General features: G+C 39.8%; 1 protein-coding gene and 1 non-coding gene across 2 annotated transcripts in view; one reads left to right on the top strand and one right to left on the bottom strand.

Annotated features, from left to right (window-relative positions):
- The window catches only part of LOC138753110 (sodium/potassium-transporting ATPase subunit beta-1-interacting protein 3-like), a 223,765-nt gene that overhangs the window by 149,544 nt on the left and 52,970 nt on the right, over nt 1-21,251 (top strand). Inside the window, exon 4 of the mRNA XM_069915694.1 lies at nt 5,119-5,316. Coding sequence (XP_069771795.1) covers nt 5,119-5,316 — 198 coding nt within the window. The remainder of the gene's footprint in view (nt 1-5,118; nt 5,317-21,251) is intronic.
- LOC138755969 (U6 spliceosomal RNA) lies at nt 1,424-1,530 on the bottom strand. Its single transcript, XR_011352665.1, has one exon. It is a non-coding gene; the product is annotated as a U6 spliceosomal RNA (small nuclear RNA).

Below are 21,251 nucleotides of genomic sequence, written 5' to 3'. Positions count from 1 at the left end.
TTCTGCCTTCTGTCACATTGCTTTGTAAGTAATTATGATGGATTACATTATCCATCCATATAACCATATAACCATATACAGCACAGAACAGGCCAGTCCATGCCGGAACAAATCCCCACACTCCTAGTCCCACTGACCAGCACCTGGTCCATACCCCTCCAATCCTCTCCCCTCCATGTAATTATCCAGTCTTTCCTTAAATGTAAATAAGGTCCTTGCTTCAACCACCTCTGTCGGAAGTTTATTCCACATCCCAACCACCCGTTGCGTGAAGAAATTTCCCCTCATGTTCCCCTTATAATTTTCCCCCTGCGATCTCAAACCATGGCCTCTGGTTTGAATATCCCCTACTCTTAATTGAAAAAGCCTATCCGCGTTGACTCTCTCTGTCTCTTTTAAAATCTTGAACACCTCCATCAAATCCCCCCTCAATCTTCTACGCTCCAGAGAAAAAAGCCCCAGGCTGCTCAACCTTTCTCTGTAACTCAAACCCTGACATCCTGTCAACATTCTTGTGAACCTTCTCTGCACTCTCTCTATTTTGTTTATATCCTTCCTATAATTTGGTGACTAAAATTGCACACAGTATTCCAAACTTGGCCTCACCAATGCTTTGTACAATTTCATCATATGGTTATATGATGGATTACGTTATCCATCCAAACACAATTTGTTTCATAGTTTGAATATTGACAACAAAAAAGGTCTCTGAAGAGATTTCACCACTAGCAACATGACATGAAGGGCTAATGTTTTTTGATATTCCATGACTTGATATTCCATGACATGACCTGTTATGGTCTTTTCAATTTAGAAAAGGAGCAAGCATTGAGCCAGAAATGGTGTAGCAGAAATGGTTTAGCAGTGGTGTAGCAGTGCCTTTTAACTTGTCTTGTTAGTTGGACCTTGCCAGCTCCTTAAAGTTTTCCAACCATACGGTTGAAGGTATGAGCGAATAATGAAACTATAAGAAAAAAATGATGGTTGGATCTGTGCAAAGAGAGCGACCAATGGAAAGGATGGGAATCAAATTGAAAATGAGGAAGAGAGTAAAGGAAGGAATACAGTTCAAAGCTAATGCAGCAAGAGAAATAAAAAGTGATGAAGAAAGATTGGATTTAAAGGAAGACAAAACAGACAAAAAGAAAAATAAATTAACATTTAAATCTGACAGTTTTAAATTATCATCAACAGCCTCCAGATTCTACCACTCACCTTTACACAAGAGAAGTTTCACAGTGGCCAAGTAACTCATCAAACTGAGCATCTTTGGGATGTGGGTGGAAACCGGAGCACCTAGAGGGAAGCCATACAGGCACAGGTTGAACATGCAAACTCCACATGGACAGGACCCATGATCAGAACAGGACCCAGGATCAGGACTGACCCAGGTCTTTGACCCTGGAGGCAGCATCTTTTTTTCTTTTTTTTTCATTTTTTATTTTAAATTTTAATCATCCTTGCGCAGGGGCCATGCTAATCTTCTCTGTATCGTTCCAATTTTAGTATATGTGCTGCCGAAGCGAGCACTAGGCAGCATCTTTGATAGTGGCATCAGGATACACGGATCTGCTGACCATTTTCAGGGCTTCCTGCCCTTGCTTCCTATTTCTACTATCAGTGGTGCTTTCTTATTGTTCCTTGTCTGAAGCTGCTGTCTGTGTGGGTTACCCACGTATGATGCAAGGAGCCACCAGTATTTCAGTTTAACAACAAATCTGTCCACCTGAAATGCTTCTGTAGCAGAAATAATAGCCAATTTGCCAATAATTAGAATAGACTAATGCTGGGTCAAAGGTAGTAGACTGTGAATTCAGAAAGAACATACCTGTTTCAGCTGTTTGGTGTAATGATAAAATTATGTTGACCATTTGTGAATTCACAAAGAACTAAGGGAGCATTTTGGAATGCAGAGAATCAAATAATAAAGTTATAAAATGCACCTAATAAACAGAGTGCAGTGCAATGTAGCATCGTGGATCATAAACTTAAATGGATTGGCTCCTGGTTTAGAAGATAAAGTACCAATGCTACAATGTAATGCCATTAGTATGAAATGAAATGTTACCTGATGGCAATACTGCAATTTTATGTTCAAAATATTTCTGGGTGAGAGGGTTTTTTAAATGGAGAATGACCATATTGAAAAAAGAACAAAGAAACATCTAAAATAAGGGGCGAGTAAGTAAAAGGGAAGCAAGGCAGGCCTGAATATCCAGTTACTAAACAGTATTTAAATGTGACTGGTATAACATAATAAAATGTTTCTGGGCATTTCACAAGAAGTTTATTAAAATATAAATCTAAAGAAATGTACATAAGGAATCTTTCTGAAAAAAAATCACAAAATGACTGGAGATTAATTTTCAAACCAAAGCACGTTATCAAATGCTTAAAAGAATTTGGCCACAAAAGGGAAACACACATAATTGAGGGATAAGTCATTTGGTCCACTTCGCTGAAAATTATTCTGCTTCAAATATTTTTCAATGATCATAATGACAAAATTTTCAAGAATAATTCTACAACAAACGATCTAAAATATTTGGATTGTATAATCACCTATCTTCTTTCTGATCTATTCTAACTTCTACCATGTTAGTTGTCAAATCTAAATATCCTACTAATGAAATAACAATTTGACTCTGAAGCAAGATGACACATTATGCAATATGTTCACATCATAAAAAGTTCTAGAATTAAAATATAAATCTAAATAAATGTACATAAGGAATCTTTCTGAAAAAAATCCAAGAAATATTACTTAAAATTAAAATATTAAGTACTCTGATATAGATAGAATGGATCCTGCACTGACAAAGCAACCAAATTTGTCAATGCTTTTGAAAACAGGAATTACTTTCAAATACATTTTGTCAGACCTGAAAAGCAATTCCCTATTGCATTTACAAAACATGTTCCAGAAGTTAAAATTTATAAATAACTTGAAGGTAAACATCATCATGAAGGATAAAAAAAAGCATTCTCCACTGAAAACATTTTTAAAATTTTCACTGAGATTTTGGCTACCTACGTTAAGTGGCACGATGTTAAATTTGATTTGATAAACTTCTATCTATATCAGAGTACTTAATATTTTAATTTTAAGTAATATTTCTTGGATTTTTTTTCAGAAAGATTCCTTATGTACATATCTTTAGATTTATATTTTAATAAACTTCTTGTGAAATGCCCAGAAACATATTATTATGTTATACCAGTCACATTTAAATACTGTTTAGTAACTGGATATTCAGGCCTGCCTTGCTTCCCTTTTACTTACTCGCCCCTTATTTTAGATGTTTCTTTGTTCTTTTTTCAATGTGGTCATTCTCCATTTAAAAAACCCTCTCACCCAGAAATATTTTGAACATAAAATTGCAGTATTGCCATCAGGTAACATTTCATTTCATACTAATGGCCATGTTTGATCTTTGATGAGAGTAGAATCAGGTTTCTAACCTGGTTGGGGATGAGCCAAATCCCCTTCACTTCTATTTAAAAGTGATACAATGATTATGAGCAGAGTAGAGTTGGCACTTCTTTGGATGAGAAGCTATCTCTTGATGCATGGTCTTGGCAAGTGGTCTAATACTCTCATCTTAAACCAAGAGAAAGTAAAATCCCAACTAGACCCAACATCGAAGCTGTTCATTTGCGGTTCAAGAGAGATGATGTGGGAGGAGTAGGGTGTAGGCAATGTCAGAAGGGAATGGGAACCAATCAGTCTCAAGGCTATTGGGGTGGGAGTCACTCTTAAAACCTGAACTAGATGGTGTTTATCAATCTCAGGAGGTAGGATATCCATAAATTACCAAACCCCTGGTTAATCAGCAAAATCATTTCTGAAGGCTGCATCACTTCCCAGAAAGCCTCAGACCAATCCATTGGTGCATCAATTGACCTTTTCACCCACCATGATGACTAAAAGATGAGGATCAATATTATACTAGTCTTACATAAAATCAGAAGTTGCTGGAAACACTCAGAAAGTCAAGCTGCATCAGTCCTGATGATTGTTGGGCAGGAAACCTGTGACCACCTTTAAAATAAATCCTGCTGTTAATCTCCAACTAGCAATGAGAAATCCCTATTCTGAATTTCATTGCAGATAATCTTGCCCTCTGCAACATTCTATTCTTTTCTAATTTTTTAATATTTTTTGTCACGCTGGTAAGGTCAGCGTTTATTGCCCATCCTTTCTTGTTCTTGAGGAGATGACAGTGAGCTACCTACTTCAATTGTTGCAGCTTGTCTGATGATGTTTCTGCTTGATGGCAAATTCCATGAATTAGATCCACTGATGATGAACTGTGAACCACTTCCAAGTCTGTAGAGAACACAGTTTAGAGGGGAACTTGGTGGTGTTGATGCTGTCATGTACCTATTGCCCGTGCCTTTCCAGGTAACTGGATCAATTTCCTACATGTGTTCTTGTTTTTTTTCCCACAGCCCAAAGCTGTGCAAGTTGATTGGTTAATTTTCTGTGGTAATTTACCCCTCATGTGCAGGTAAGTGATAATGATGTGGGGGTTGGCTGTGAATGGGGAGTTAATGGAAATGTGGGAAGAATAGTTTTCATGGAAAATTGGTGGGGATAAATTTAATTGGCTGAAATGGCTTTTAATTGAAAGGAAATATGAGAAACAATTTTGTTGAGAGTTAGGGTTTAGGAGGTGCTAGTGATGTTTACACTGGCTGGAAACCATCCACAAGAACCTCACTCAACTGACAATGCTTCGTCGACATTCCAGACAGTGGTCTAATTCAAGGTTTCTTTGGAGAACACTGTCCTCTCGATATGTTCTGAGACAATACCTGCTGCAGTTACAAAGTTCCAATCAAGATCAGCAACCCAAGCATTTCCACTGTTGCTGAATCAGGTACTCGAAAAATTGCAACATCTCACCTGATACACGGGCTGAAAGTAGCAGCTTCAGATCACCCCATGAAACAAATGAAGCAGTTTGCCCCATTTTTTAAGTACAACCCACAGTTTTGTGAAGTGCCAAGTAAAGACAAAACAGCTAACAACCTCAGTGTCTCTATAACTATGATTTTAATCATGCAGTTAAAGAAAAAAAGAATCTAAATGGTCTCCTTTTGTGATTTTTGCAGGATAGCGATCTGATGACCTTTAATATCTCGATGCACCGTTCATGGTGGAGAGAACACGGGCCTGGGTGTGTGCGTAAAGAGCTGACGGCTTCAGCCAGCAAAAGCTTGGATGATCGCACCTATATCTCAGTGACAGGCTGCATTGTCGACTTTCAGTACCTCGAGCTTATTCACAGCTCCTTCCAGATACTACTCTCAGTAAGTATGGTCCTTGACAACGTAGTTCAAATCCTATTAGTGGTTACAGTCCGAGCAACTGCAACAGCTACCACTACCACAGCTTCTCTGCTGTTGAAAGCCTTGCTCAGTTCATTGTTATCTCTGGACTACCTCTTCCTATTGGAATATTCACTGCATTGAAGGTGTAATATATATTGAACTTGTTATGTGGACACTGGTCCTTTTTGCACTTAAAATAACTGAAAATTCTAATGGTTTTCTCATTCACAATTATTGTGCCCTATCAGAGCACATTTTCCTTGAAAGTTTTTCATTTTATTTTGAACTAATTTATCCTAGTTTAAATTTTACTTGCTTAATGTAAACTCTAAGAGCATTTATAGAGTTCATGCATCAATGCCTGATTTGTGGAAGCTTCCATCAATTTCAGACATGTAAACAAAGGCAAAATGAAGCTAGCCTATGTGAGGTAACCATATGTTGCACTCCAAACACCTAAATCCTATTTTAAAATGGTTTCTCTTTTATTCTTCATGCTCATTTTGCTGAACATACTGAAAAATATATATAAACACTTTAAACCACTCAAGAGAACATTTAGATGTTTAATGATCTGGGTCCCTTGACTTTTGACTATTTTCAAGTGCCTTGTTGCTGTGGAAGCAGCTAATGGCACTTTCAATGTAATTGTTCAACACTCATTGGACACAGAGGGAAAGATGGTGTATCACAGACAAATATACTGTTGGTGAGAAAAATAAGCAAATTCACTGAATACGAACAAAGGTTGGGGAAAGTTTAAGTCTGAGAAAATGTTGTGAAATGTAGTGCTAATTTAGTACCCGAGGCATAACCCACTAGCTCTACCAATAGAGACACCACAAAGCACTACCTCCATGGAGAGCATAAGGGAGTATGCTTGTTATTGCAACACAAGTGGTAACCTTTGTCATCACGTTACTGTCAAACTCAGACAACACTATGTACAATAGGAGCTTCTTGTAATGGCACCTGGCATCAGCCAAGCTCTGTTTTTAACTGCCATGCCTCATGGGGCTCATGCATGCGCGGTAGCACTTTGGCGAGTACAGTGGCTGCAACGAATTGCAGTGAGTGCAGAGCAGCCGATAGGAGCGGCTGTCGACATCTAATTTCTTGAGCAATCCCCCACCTATCACAATCCATGTTGCTGCTGTACATCACAATAGTTACAGTTCATGAATGAACAGCCAGTCCAGTTTAGTCCCGATATTTTGGGTCGGGCTTACAAATACACCGAGCACGTGTTATGTTGTAGCCACTGGTGGAAGTGAATGCTTGGGGTGCTTCAACCTGAGAGGTTGTGCCATCTGTGGTCTTGGGGGCCATTGGTTTCATGAGTTGTTCCTGAGGGAGCTCCACCTATCCTGGGTTTACATTCCAGATCCTGGTATATAGTCTCATCAGGAATGGTTCGGGATGGAGGTGGCTCCCTTACGGGTAGGATGTGTCGATGGTTTCTCCAATACACCCTTCCTTCTGATTTTATCAGGTATGACCTGGGCTCTTGGCAGCTCCCTTCGACTATGCCCATGAGGTTGTAACCTTGTGGCATCTGCATCCTTATGACTTGCCCTTCTGCTAATGGCTTGAGTGTTCAGCTGTTTCTGTTGTAGCATATTTTCTGTGTTAGTCTCCTGTTTAGTAGCTGGAACTTAATTTCTTGTGGGTCCTTTAGCTGGAGCTCCAGGAACCTCTTTGCCATCACCCGTGTCTGCCTGGACATTAGCCTTTGCGCTGGAGATCCCAATGTGGCATTATGAGGGATGTTCCTTAGGTTCAACAGATTGAGGAACACATCTGTCTTCTCCCTGTGAGACTGCTCCATGAACTGTTTGCGCTCCTCATGGCTCTTTCAGCCAACCAGGTTGACTGTAGGTACTCCGGGCTGCTAGTGATGTGGTTGAAATCCCATGTTGCTGCAAAGTGTCTGAATTTCTCACTGGTGAACTGGGTGCCATTGTCCGATAGCAGAGTGTGGGGTGCCCCATGCACCGAAAAGTGCCTCTTCTACTTAGTAATGACTGCCAAGGAGGTGATGTCAGGTAGAAGGTCTATCTCAAACCATCCAGATTATGAATCGATAAAATCAAATACTGCTGACTGTGCCATTTGAAGATGTCTGTTGTCACGGTTGACCAGGGGATGTCCGGCACCGGGTGGAGTTGCAGCGGCTCTTTCTGTTGGTGTGATCTGGTGCTGTTGCACACCGAGAAATCTTGTACCTCCTGGTCTATGTCTTCAGTCATCCCTGGCCAAAAAACTATGTCTCTAGTCCTGTGTTTGGTTGTTTCTTCACCTGGGTGCCCTCTGTATGTTCTTTGTGACATGACGTTGCATTTGGCCCCAGTGTCAACTTTCATGTCTGTTGCTTTACCATTAATTTTCATTGTTACAAGCGCTTCCTTGTTCCTTCTGATTTTTGCTGGGTTTCATGCCGTCTGCAGAGTCAATCCATCAACATAATACTCGTCGTCCAAGTTGGTTTGTCCTTGCTCAGGTTCGAATTGATTAATCATACTTCTTTATCTGGGTCGGGGTGAGTTTCTGCCTGGCTCTGCAGCATCTGCTAAAATGGTTCCACTTCTGGCAGGCTCTGCACTGTCGGCCGAACATTAGGCATATCTCTCGTCTTGCCACGTGGTCGCCGGCACTGTTACTGCATTCCTAGGTGAGGGTGTAGTAGGACTTGGTTGACTTTGTCTTCTGGTTTCTGGCTATTGCCTATTTGCAGGTCCTGCCTGGACTATGTCTACGCTCATGCCTTGCTACTGTGGAGGGACTAGCTTTCTGCTTTTCTCCGTGGCTTCGTAAGCCAGACACGTGGAGATGGCCTTTGTGAGCATTAGTTCACTGTAACTGAGCAGTGCCTTTCTCATGCCTTCATCGCAGGTGCCGCAGACCATCTTGTCTTTAATCAACTCTTCACAGAGTGCTCTGAAGTCACAAGACTTTGCCCTGATTTTTAGGTCACTGATGTACGAGTGAATTGACTCAGGCCTTTCCATCGTTAAGTTCTTCTGTGGATTGTACATTTCTCAGTTTTTTTTAACACTCAGATTCCTTTCTTGACACTGCAGGCTGATAACGATACCCCCTTCACACACCTCGTTTGCATATATTAATGACCTTTTGCTTTCAATGGCCTCAGGGCCTGTCAAATTTAGTAAAATGTATGCTCTGACTCAGGCAGACTTATCACTATGTGCTGCCATGTTGAAAATGTCATATTCTCATTCAAAATAGCACCAATTCTCAGCCACATTGCCTTCAAACATGAGTGGGTCGAAGGAGTCGTGATGGAGTAACAGCTGGTCGGGTTGAACCAGCCCTCTCCAGAAAAAAAGAAAAAAAGTTTGGAAAAGACAGAGCTCATCGAGTATAAAACTCAAGAAATAGATGATAAAGTTACATAGAAGAACAAGAAGATGGCACCCAAGAAAGAGAAAGTAAGAACAATGTGAAAAAAGAAGAAAAATCACCGGAGAAGAAAGAAGAAGGTCTTACCCGCATGCAGGAGCAGGGAACTGCCGAGTACTCTGCGAAGTCACGACCTCCCGACCGGTGGACTCCAAAGATGGCTCTTGGAGCCAAACAAAAGTGCGCAACTGCGCATGTGCGAGGAGTCACGCATGCACAGTGTACAATCAAAGGATAAAGTGAACATCGGTGGGACGGGGGCTCAGCCGAGGAGCAGGCAGCTACACATGACCAGCTGAGGGACGCCCGGCGTCAGGGCGCTCAGCTGGAGGATCAAAATAATGGTGAGGAAAGGATTGAGAAGCCGGAAGAGGGAGATGGCAGTAGGGTGACGGACAACAAGAGGATCAACAGCAGGAAGCCTGACAGGCAGACAGCCCGCAACCGGAGGCCCAACAACAAGAGGCCCAGCAAGAGGAGGCCCGACAAAGACAGAAGTAATTCATCAGAAAAAGCAGAAGAGACACAGATACAAAGAAGAGAAGAAGACACAAACACAGATACAGAAGAAGAGGAAGAAGAAGGCCAAGATCTTCACAGGGAAAAAGAAGGTAAAACAGATGGACAAAATATAGATAAAGCCTTTTTTGAAGGACAAATGAGATCATTAAAAGAATGGTGAATTTAGTGCAATTAAAAGAAAAATGAAAAGAGCAGAAGATAAAATGCAAAGTTTAGAACTGGTCATGACAGAAATAGGGAAAAGAGTAGAAAATGTGGAGGAGCGGGAAACAGCTGCATAATTGGAAGTAAACAATTTAAGAGAAAAATTGGAAGTAAGTGACAAAAAAAATTAAAGAGACACAAGAGTTGTTATCTCAGAAAATTGATATGTTGGAAAATTATAGTAGGCAAAACAACATAAAAATAGTGGGCGTGAAGGAGGGTGAAGAAGGGACAGACATGAAGGAATTTATAAATTTATAACAATGAGGATCAAAAGTTTATGCAGGATATTTTTTTGAAGATTGCAGATGCACAAGGAAATATATTGATAGGAGGGGATTTTAACCTTAATTTGGATCCATTGTTGGATAAAACTGGACAAAAGACAAGCAAAAAGAATAAAGTAGCCAAATTTATGGTTTAATCAATGCATGAAATAAAACTTATGGATATATGGAGGAGGCAGTACCCAAAAGAGAAGGGATATTCATATTATTTGAGTAGGCATAAAACATACTCAAGGATTGATATGTTTTTGTTGTCGGCCCATATTCAAGGGAGAGTCAGAAAAACTGACTATAAAGCTGATTACTTTCAGATCATTCCCCCCCTGCTATTAACAGTAGAACTGGAGGACATCCCACCAAGAACATATAGATGGAGGTTAAACCCCATGCTACTTAAAAGGCAGGAATTTAGAGAGTTTATTGAACGCCAAATTAAAACATATTTTGAAATAAACACAGAATGGGTGAAAGATAAATTTATACTATGGGATGCAATGAAAGCCTTCATTAGAGGACAGTTATGTAACTAAGATGAAAAAGGAATACAATCGGAAAATAGAGGAGCTGGAAAGGGAGATAGCAAGTACAGAAAAGGAGCTAGTGAAAAGGGATGAAATAAAGGAAAAGAGAGAATTGACGGAGAAAAAATAATATATGAAACATTACAAACGTAAAAGATGGAGAAGAAGATAATGAAAACAAAGCAAAAGTATTATGAATTGGGAGGAAAAAAAACACATAAAATATTGGCCTGGCAACTTAAAACAGAACAAGCTAAAACAACTGTATTGGCATCAAGGAAAAAGGACAAACAAATCAAATATAACCCAACAGAAATTAATGAAAACTTTAAGGAATTTTATTGACAATTATACCAAACTGAGAATGAGGGGAAAGATGATAAAATAGAAGAGTTTTAAGCTAAAATTGAACTGTTGAAATTGCAGGAAGAGGAACAAAACAAACTGATAAAACCATTTGAATTAGAGAAAGTACAGGACATATTAAAAAAGCTGCTGAACAATAAAACACCAGGAGAAGATGGATTTCCAATAGAATTTTATAAAACATTTAAAGAGTTATTAATTCCTCCTCTCCTGGAAGTAATGAATCAGGTAGAAGAAACACAAAACTTTCCAGACTCATGTAAGACAGTAATAATGTAAGACAGGGAAGGATCCATCAACACCAGCATCATATAGACCAATATCCCTACTTAACTCAGATTATAAGATAATAGCAAAATTATTAGCAAACAGATTGGCTGACTGTGTTCCAAAAATAGTAAAACAAGATCAAACTGGATTTATCAAGAAAAGACGAACAGCAGACAATGTCTGTAAACTTATTAATCTAATTCATGCAGTTCAAGGAAATAAGAAATCAACGATGGTTGTTGCCTTAGACACAGAAAAAGCCTTTGACAGGGTAGAGTGGAACTACATATTCAAAGTATTACAGAAGTTCAATCTGCCAGAAAAATATATTAATTGGGTTAAAGCATTATATAATGGACCATTGGCAAAGATAATATAAATGAGTATGTATCAACCCAATTCAAATTAAATAGATCAACTAGGCAGGGATGTCCATTATCCCCCCTCATTGTTCGCCTTAGCAATAGAACCATTGACAGAGCTGATAAAAATAGCAAATAAAATAAAAGGGATAAAAATAAAGGAGAAGGAGTATAAAATCAGTTTATTTGCAGATGACATCATAGTATACCTAAAACAGAACCTGAGATATCAATAAAGAACTACATAAGAAATTGGAGAAATATCGGTGTCCAAGGTCAATCCAAATAAAAGTGAAGTGATGCCAATGAGTAATGCGGATTATACAGAACTTAAAAAAGAATCACCATTTAAATGGCAAGCACAACCAATCTGATATCTAGGTATCAGGTTAGACAATAACTTAAGCCACTTGTACAAACTAAATTATCAGCCATTAATAAAGAAATTTCAGGAAGATTTAGAACATTGGAAAGAACTACCGCTAATGTTGATAGGGTGGGTGAACTGCATTAAAATGAATGTGTTCCCAAGGATACAATACTTATTTCAAACATTACCAATTCCCTTAACAGAGAAATTCTTTGAACTAAACAGAATAATAAGGAAATTCTTGTGGAAAGGGGGGAAACAGAGGGCAAAGCTAGATAAATTAACAGAGGTTTAACCAAGGTGGTTTGCAATTACCAAACTCCAGAAATTATTATAGAGCAGCACAATTAAGCTATTTATCAGATTTTTACCAGATGAGAGAAAAACCATACTGGACTAAGATAGAACTAGATAAAATAGGGGAGAAGGTACCGGAACATATACTTTATAAGTGGGATGAAAAGCTGGTGCAATATAACAGTTCACCAGTATTGCATCATTTACTTAATACATGGAAGAAGATTCATGTAGAAAGGAAAAAAATGAATTACCAAATACCAAAATTGTCACTGATGCAAAATCCGCTAATCCCTTTTACAATAGATAACCTTTCCTTTAGAGAATGGGAGAGAAAAGGAATCAAAAGAATAGAAAATTGTTTTTTGGGAAATAATTTATTAACATTTTGAACAGTTGAAGGACAAATATGGAATAACTCAAGGTTCAATGTTTGCATACCATCAGCTGAAAGCTAATTTAAAGGATAAATTTGGAAACAGATTGAGATTACCAGAAGGAAGCAGCTTTGAATATGAGATTACAGATACAACGATAATTAAAAGATTTATAACAAATATGTACATTAAGCTGCAAGGTAAGGAAAATGATGAAATAAGCTATAAACCCAAACAAAAGTGGGAAAAGGACTTAAACATAATGAAGCATAGGAAAAGTTATGTTCTGGAACTATGAAGAATACAATAAACACAAGGTTATGCATGATACAGTATAATTGGTTACACAGGTTATATATCACTTCTCAAAAATTAAAAGAATGGGATCCAACATTATCAGGGAGGTGTTTTCACTGTAAGAAGGAAATGGGAACAACAATACATGCAATTTGGGCATGTGAGAAGGTGAAAATGTTTTGGGAAGAACTAAATCAGATATTAAATAAAATCACAAAAAACAACATACCAAAAAATCCAGAGATCTTTCTTCTAAGTAACATAAGAAGTAAAGAATTAGGCCTCAAATTGGATAAAGTGCAAAAAAGATTCATTATGATAGCCTTATCAGTAGCAAAAAAATGTATAATGTCAACTTGGAAAATGGAAGAGAGCCTGAGAATACAGCAATGGTACATGGAAATGAATAAATGTATTCCATTAGAAAAAGTAACATATAATTAAAAAAATAAAGTTACATTGTTTGAACAAATTTGGGAACCATACATGGAACATAACAGAGAGAGTTTGCCTCGGACCTCCATCCCCTAAAATGATAAGAAGAAAAAATGAATTGATTTAGTGTGTAAAAGTAAATGACACATTTTTCTAGTTTGTTTTTCCCTTGTGTGAAGACATTGTTTTATGATTTTATTGTATTGTATATGTTGAATATTTATTGGTTTTGGAGGGGGGTGAGAAGGGGGGAGGAAAAAAGGGGGAAAATGCCACTTTGTATATTTAATGAGAAACGTTTGTACATATTTTGGTTGATGTGGTTCACAGTGTGAGAAATAAAAGTTTTTTAAAACACGAGTGGGTCAGGCCTTCTGAATCTATCTGCCATTATGGCGCAATTATAAACGTGCCATTGGTTACTCACTTTTCACTTGAAGGTTTCAGGGCTTCAAGCTTGGGATGCACACGATCCCACTTCTGACACCATGTTTGTTATTGCATCGAATAAGCAGACCACACAAGTGGTAACCTTAGTCAATGCTTTACTGTTAAATTCAAACAACACTATGTACAATGGGAGCTTCTTGTAATGGTGTCTGCTATCAGCCAAGCTCCGCTTTTAACTGCCGTCCTTATGGAGATTCATGCATGCGCAGTAGTGCTGTGGCGAGTACAGTGGCTGCAACACAATTGCAACAGGTCCAAGCAGCCAATGGGACCAGCTGTCTACAGAGTAGGTTGGAGGTGTTTGCCCCTGTTTCTGCTGGCCTGAGGAAACTGAAGTTTGATTCTGATTTAAGGACAAGAGATATAAAATGGAAAACTGATGAAATGAAAATCTAAACAAGCAACAACGTTAAGTTTATAATTCTTGACAAATTTCAAAGTCAGCCTTTTGGTAGCAAATAAAGAACTCCTGGTAATCTGACTTAGCAGTTGTTCTCACAGTTTATACAAAATGCAGTAATGCAACTTGGGGCGGCAGAAAAACAGGGCAGAAGCAACAATCAATATTTGTACAAAAATACAAAACTGGTTTGCTTTTATGAATTTGTTTGGCTTGTTGCACAATCCCAACAGATTTATTTCTTTATTTCTGCCATTTTACTCTGCCAGGTTGATAATACTACAGGAAGTGCACCATAAGTCATAATAGCCTCTTTAGTGAAGGCTTCCTTGGCCCAGAATTTGTCACCATTGCTCACTGCTAACCTCCAAACGACGTATGGACCTACTTGTAAGATTCCGTCTGTGGAGCTATTGTTGATAGCCAACTTAATCGCACCTTCCCATGATATAACAGACAGTAACTGATGTAGCAAATGTGTGAGAGCCATATTCTGAATAAACACTTGCTAAGCCCTTGATTTAACTGGATATTTATGGGTGTTCAAAAATGTTGAAAGTCTTTGAATGATTCTGACAATAGAAACATGCAAAAATTATTAAAACTATTAAATATATTGCCATGTAAACATTCAAAAAATAAATCTAAAAACAAAAAAAAACTTAAGAGCAGATAAATTAGGTTAAGCAGTTGAAAGGCAATTCAGTAGCGTCAGTGGGGTTGGTGACACCCAGTGCAGTGGCCGGTGGTGTCACATCACCACCCACCCTCCCTCCACCCCACCCCCCCATGGACCTCCTCCCATACCAGACCATACAGATCCCTTAGTAATGTTTTTTGTGTTAATGTTATTCATAAATCCTAATTCCCGTATATCACTGAATGTAATGGCAATAGTAGTGCGATAAACAACTAGCAAAATTGAAATTAACACCTTTAAATTACAATATCATATGCACATTTACATAGTTTTATGTGGTTAAAGTGAAAATTTGGTAAGAAAACAATAGAAATTGAAATAAAAATGTTTAAGAAGTACATGAAAATTATGTTGATTTTAATACTAATTACCACAATACTGTAGCTAAAATACCAGAAAATTTAACCAAAGCAGCGACTATAAAAACACCAACTGCAATGAAAACAGCAGCGTGTGCTTGTAGTGCGTACAGACAAAACCATGTGATTCTAAGCGTCATTGTAAAAAGTAAATTAGCATAGAGTTTTAGCCCTGTAGATATATTGATAAGGGTATCTAACCTTTTATCCAGGATTCCAAACCCAGGCAACATCCAAAAACTGGCACTTTTTGGAGTTGACATCTGCTGATCAAATATAGTTTTGACACATAAGTAACATTAATTTCCGATAATAAATTAGCATACTTATCTCCAGAATGGCTGTTCACACAGGCAAGGCATTTACACTAAATAAGGTTGAGTTGCAGTGATTTCTGGACATTTGAGTCTTGAGTTTTAAAGATTTTGTGCAAATATTCTCAATTTTCAGAAGGAGACACCCCCCCCCCTTCCCTCCAGTCCCCCTTCTCCATTCCTGTCATCCCTGTCCATATTACTGGTGCCAACAATGCTTCGGTGAAAAGATGACTTTCCCCCAGCAACCAGTGGGAGTGAATCAGGTGGCTGGCTCAATGCAGGAGCGGTTCCAACTGCATGAGGGATTATGGGTAATGAAGACAGCCATTGCTCCTGCATTGAGCCGTTGCCATGATCCAGTGTGGCGCTCCAGTGAACTCTGGGCTCAGCAGCTCTACACCCTGCTGCTGTGTCAGGAGTTAGATTGGAGGTTGGAGGGGCAACAGACAGTGCTGCACTGCCAGGGTGTGCCTGAGAACTGGCCCGATGAGCTGGTGGAGCGCCTGAAAGCCGATGACACTGTCTCCACTGCCCCAATGGCCTGCACCTCCTGCAGCTCTGCACTGATGGGATAGCCGCTCTCGCTGGAGCCATGGCCTCTCACACCAGAGCCCACCTGACTCTGATCGTCCACCTCGTGTCTGGCTAATGCTGGCTGCCTTTTATGGCCAAGCTCCCAGGCCACCCCATCGCTCTGACCTCCACCTGACTGACACGCTGTTTGAGAGCCTCCTGTACGGCGCACGTTGGACCACCTCGACCCCCCCCTCCCCCGCAAGCCCGATCAGCACCCCTGCCGTGTTCAGCCTGGTCTAGGGTGGAAAATAGTCTGGCACCAACCCGGGAGTGGAGGCTAGGAGTGAGGCATTTCCTTAAAGGGACTGCCTTTAAAATGATTCCAAAATCCAGAAGATTCCAAACAATGGCAGGTGTCCAGTCCTGACGTTCCTGGATAAAAGATTAGGCCCCTGTACATGTAAGCTTGGCTTAAGAAAAATGTTTTTGTTGTTATAACCAACTACAGGGATATTTTTATAAAAAATAATAAATTTCTGGTGAAACACTGCACAGATATATTATAGACAGTCATTTTGGTGTCACCTGGTGCAATTCGCACCCCCACAGCTCACTAGTGCCGCTAGTGAGACAACCCAAAGCAGTGGTTCTCAACCTTTTTCTTTCCACTCACATACCACTATATGTATTCCCTTTGCCATAAGTGCTGCGTAAGGAATTACTTAATGTGGTATGTGGGTAGAAAGTAAAAGATTGAGAACCACTGATCTAAATTAACAAAATCTAACTACGGTGCTCACAACCTTTCCACACCATTAGCTTCAATGGAGAATCTATTTCAGCAGAAGATCCGACTTTCTGTTTCTGTGAATTATCTAAGTGGTGGGGAAATGGTTTTCATTCCTTTCCTGCACTCCATGACTGGTCCATCATGGGAACGCAGTTGGGAAAAAAACTGTGAAAAACTAATGCAATACGGAAAGGTGATTGAAAAACTCAACAGATCATGTAGCATCTATAAGAAGTAAAATACAATCAACGTTATGCCTGAGCTCTTTGATAGGTATCTGGAAAAACAGGTAGACCTTATGCAGGAAGCCCAAAGTTTCTGAATGGATCACCGATGAATGCTGTCATTTCCCCATAAAACCTGAATGAACATGTACTTCACAAGGTTCTTTTCATCTATAATGGAAATAACCTTGCAAAGCGTATCCCTTTGTACCTTAGCATAAATGGCACCTGATAGAGGATCACAAATCTCGCAACCATGTTTCAAATTGTAGTTCGACTTTGATTGACACGTGACTGATAGCAAATACATGGAACCAATGGTTGACCACCCCAGAAGAATGCCAAAAGCAATCTAAGATTAATAGCTTGGTTGTAGTGGAGTGCTTTAGAAATGAACAGGAGGCAGATAAGAACATAAAAATACCTGCAGTAAATTAGGTGCTGCTCCTGTCAACTGTAGATCAAAACAAAATAGAATAGATATGCTTGTTCAGCTACAGAAGCTGTGGGAGTAATCTTGACCTAATATGGTGGTGTAAATTAGATAATAGCAAGCAGCAGACTGCACTATGAATCAATAAAACTAAAACAGAGAGAAATACAAGTGTCTGCTGGTCACCATCACCACATTGTGATCCATTCTTTGGCTTGGCTTCGCGGACGAAGATTTATGAAGGGGGTAAAAAGTCCACGTCTGCTGCAGGCTCGTTTGTGGCTGACAAGTCCGATGTGGGACAGGCAGACACGGTTGCAGCGGCTGCAGGGGAAAATTGGTTGGTTGGGGTTGGGTGTTGGGTTTTTCCTCCTTTGCCTTTTGTCAGTGAGGTGGGCTCTGCGGTCTTCTTCAAAGGAGGTTGCTGCCCGCCAAACTGTGAGGCGCCAAGATGCACGGTTTGAGGCGATATCAGCCCACTGGCGGTGGTCAATGTGGCAGGTACCAAGAGATTTCTTTAGGCAGTCCTTGTACCTTTTCTTTGATGCACCTCTGTCACGGTGGCCAGTGGAGAGCTCGCCATATAACACGATCTTGGGAAGGCGATGGTCCTCCATTCTGGAGACGTGACCCATCCAGCGCAGCTGGATCTTCAGCAGCGTGGACTCGATGCTGTCGACCTCTGCCATCTCGAGTACTTCGACGTTAGGGATGTAAGCGCTCCAATGGATGTTGAGGATGCAGCGGAGACAACGCTGGTGGAAGCGTTCTAGGAGCCGTAGGTGGTGCCGGTAGAGGACCCATGATTCGGAGCCGAACAGGAGTGTGGGTATGACAACGGCTCTGTATACGCTTATCTTTGTGAGGTTTTTCAGTTGGTTGTTTTTCCAGACTCTTTTGTGTAGTCTTCAAAAGGCGCTATTTGCCTTGGCGAGTCTGTTGTCTATCTCACTGACTAAAAAGGCCTCTTCTTGCACTGTATGTTCTATATGTTGTAGTATAGGAGATTTACAGAGACAGTCGCAGGACTCAAAAATTGTAGCTGTGAAGGAAGATTGGGGAGTGGCTAAGCTGAAACCTGATAGAGATATATAAAATTAATAGGTGCCTGGAGAGACTGAAAAGGAGGGGCCTGTTTCCCTTAGCAGAGAGGTCAAAAACAAGGGGCACATGATTGGCAGAAGGTCTAGAGGAAGACGAGGAAAAATATTTTCACCCAGAGGGTGATAGGGATCTGGAAGTTACTAGTTAAAGGGTGCTTGAGACAGAACCTCTCATCATATTGAATCAGCATTTGGATTAGCCTGCGGAGTTCAGGATTACTTAGTGGGATTAGGCTGGCACCCATGTGATGGCATCCTTCTATGTCATAAATTTTCTGTGATTCAATCATCACCCTTCTGCCAATCATCTAAATTGGTGTAACAAAAGTACAGGAGGGAAAGTTGGCCAATGCATTCAGAGAGAGTTTGCCCAGATGACTGTCAAACTGGCAACAAATGATCTTTCTGTGTAAAACCAGCAGATCCATCCGAGGATGGACTGAGATAATTTGAATTGCTTTCTGATTGACAGTGGTTAGGATGTTTTCAGAAGCTCCATTGGGCTTCCTAATTGTGTCAGGCAGGCAGTGGTTGGCTTGCCATTTTTACAGGGTTTTATTCAAATTTACATATGGACACTTTTAAATGAAATGTAAGTCCTGCATTTTGTCTTTTTTCTGTTCTGCTTTGGTTCCTGAAACAAGCAGGATAAACAGCGAGGAAGAAAATTACCCAGTGGTTGAATAATCCTGAGTGAAACAACAATCCGGCCATACACAGTGATTACTGGCAGCAATAACATTAGCACCTGAGCAGTGGGATGCATTCCAATTCTTCAGGTGTGCCACTTTGTGTTCACTTTGCAGCCATTTTGCATATTACTGCCAAAATCTTGTCCCGATAACATGTGAATTTGTGCATTACAGTACTGATAGTGTGAGCAACTTTGTTTTTACAGCACCACAGCTTGTCAAGAACACATTGTACCTTGCTGTGCTAATGACAGTAAGAAACTGAATCTCCTGTCACCAGATGTCAGAAATACTGTTTACTGCTCCTCATTTGGGCAATTATGTATTCTGTACCTCCTGGAAACTATCACATTGCTCTGCCTCCTCCAAAACTGATGAGTGCCACTGGAAGCAGAGAGAATTTTCTAGTAAATATTCTTGGAGCAGGAACTCATCATGAAAAGTAGTATGTTTATCATAGCAATTTTTTAATACTTCGCTGCCTCTTGTCAATGCTGGAATCAACATTCACACATTTTGTCATTCTGGCAAACAGGGATTGCTGCCAAACATTCCTTAACTCATTCCCATGCTTGAACAGCAAATCTGATTTTCCTCTCTCCATACCATGGTCCATTTTTTGGACACAACTCCTTCAGCTGTTTCAGCATTCCCTGAAAGCCATTTTCAGTATTATTGATATTTCTATTTCATTAGATGCCCTGTTGTGTAATTCTGGGAACATGGCACATGAATTTATGGATAGTAAATCCAACTGAATGGAGCACTCAGTTAAACCCTGCAGTTTCACACCAGCAGTAATTGCTAAGAAATAACTATTTTGTGCTAATTGACCATTAAGTCTTTTGAGATCCAGTGCAGAATATGTTCATTCTCTGATGAAAATGATGGCGTACAACAGTTTTCAATATTTAAGTGATGCGGACACCATCATAATATGAATAGGACTTTAACAACTACCTCTAATTAAAATCAAAGCATTAGCCAATAATTAAAATGCTCCATACACAGTACTCTTGGCACATTGTGAATGTTACAGCTTATTATAAACTACAGTCTGGGGTGGTGGATTCCTAATTTAACGAAAACATGGTTTGACATTAATAATTCAATGAGAAAATGGATGCAGAAGTTCATTGTAATTGAATCTTATTGCTTCAAAAAGGATTATACTGAACTGAATTTATTAAAGAATTCATTTCCTAGCCTCTGCTTTTGAATTTGAGAATTAAATTATTTAGTGGATCCTTTATTTTAAGTATTCTAAAAGATGTGTTTGTCAAAGAAAGGACTCTAGAAATTCTCCCCAAATGCCATGAGGGATTAAAATGTGAATTAGTACTTTGTGCAATTATACACACATCCAAAATTTTGAACCAGATTCCCTGTGAGTTCAGAGACATGAGAAGGTCTTGGACACCTCCTTTGGGTCTTTTATCCTCTCTTCATCCGCTGATGTGACATCAATCACCTTGACTTCTCCACTCCATTTACCCATTTTAACCTCTCTCCCTCTGAATGCATGGCACCCAAGACTCTCCACACGAACCCCAACCTTGTTATCAACCTACAAACAAGGGTGGTGCCACTGTGGTCTGGCAAACTGAACTCTACCTTGTAGAGGTCAGATGCCAACTCTCAGATACTTCCTCATACCTACCCCTGGACCAAGACCCCACCAATGAACACTGGGCCCCTGTCTCCTGCACTGTCACAGATCAAATTGCATCAAGAGATCTCCCCTTCACAGTGCCTCATGCCTACACCTCTCACTTCTGTATCTTCAAGGTAAACCACTGTATATATGTTTTGGTTGTGTTAGTATTTGTTAGTTTGTCTGGACACGCCCCTTGCTGACTGTGCCTGAGGCCCCTCCCACAGACTCCTCAGCCCAGAACAGTCGACCAGCATGGACATGCCTCCATTCTGTTGTTAAAAAAGCCTATCAGTTTCTATATAACTTCTAGTCTTTTGAAGTAATTGATGGTGCAACAATTTTATTAACAACAGTTTTTTTTGGATAACGGAGCAGATTTTGAAACCAAAAAACCTGGACCTCGATCCACAATCACCTGACACATCCAACAGCTTTGAATTCCGGCTGCATTGCTTTGAAGCACTTTCTGCAGGCCTCCTCTACTATCATTTGATCAGAGAGCAACTGCAAGTACTATATTCCCAGGTCAGTCCCTGATTTATTCG

The sequence above is a fragment of the Narcine bancroftii genome, chromosome 2 (genome assembly GCF_036971445.1).
Source record: "Narcine bancroftii isolate sNarBan1 chromosome 2, sNarBan1.hap1, whole genome shotgun sequence".
Lineage (NCBI taxonomy): Eukaryota > Metazoa > Chordata > Chondrichthyes > Torpediniformes > Narcinidae > Narcine > Narcine bancroftii.
The sequence above is the reverse complement of the archived record's forward strand: the minus strand, read 5'-3'. Positions and strand labels throughout refer to the sequence as shown.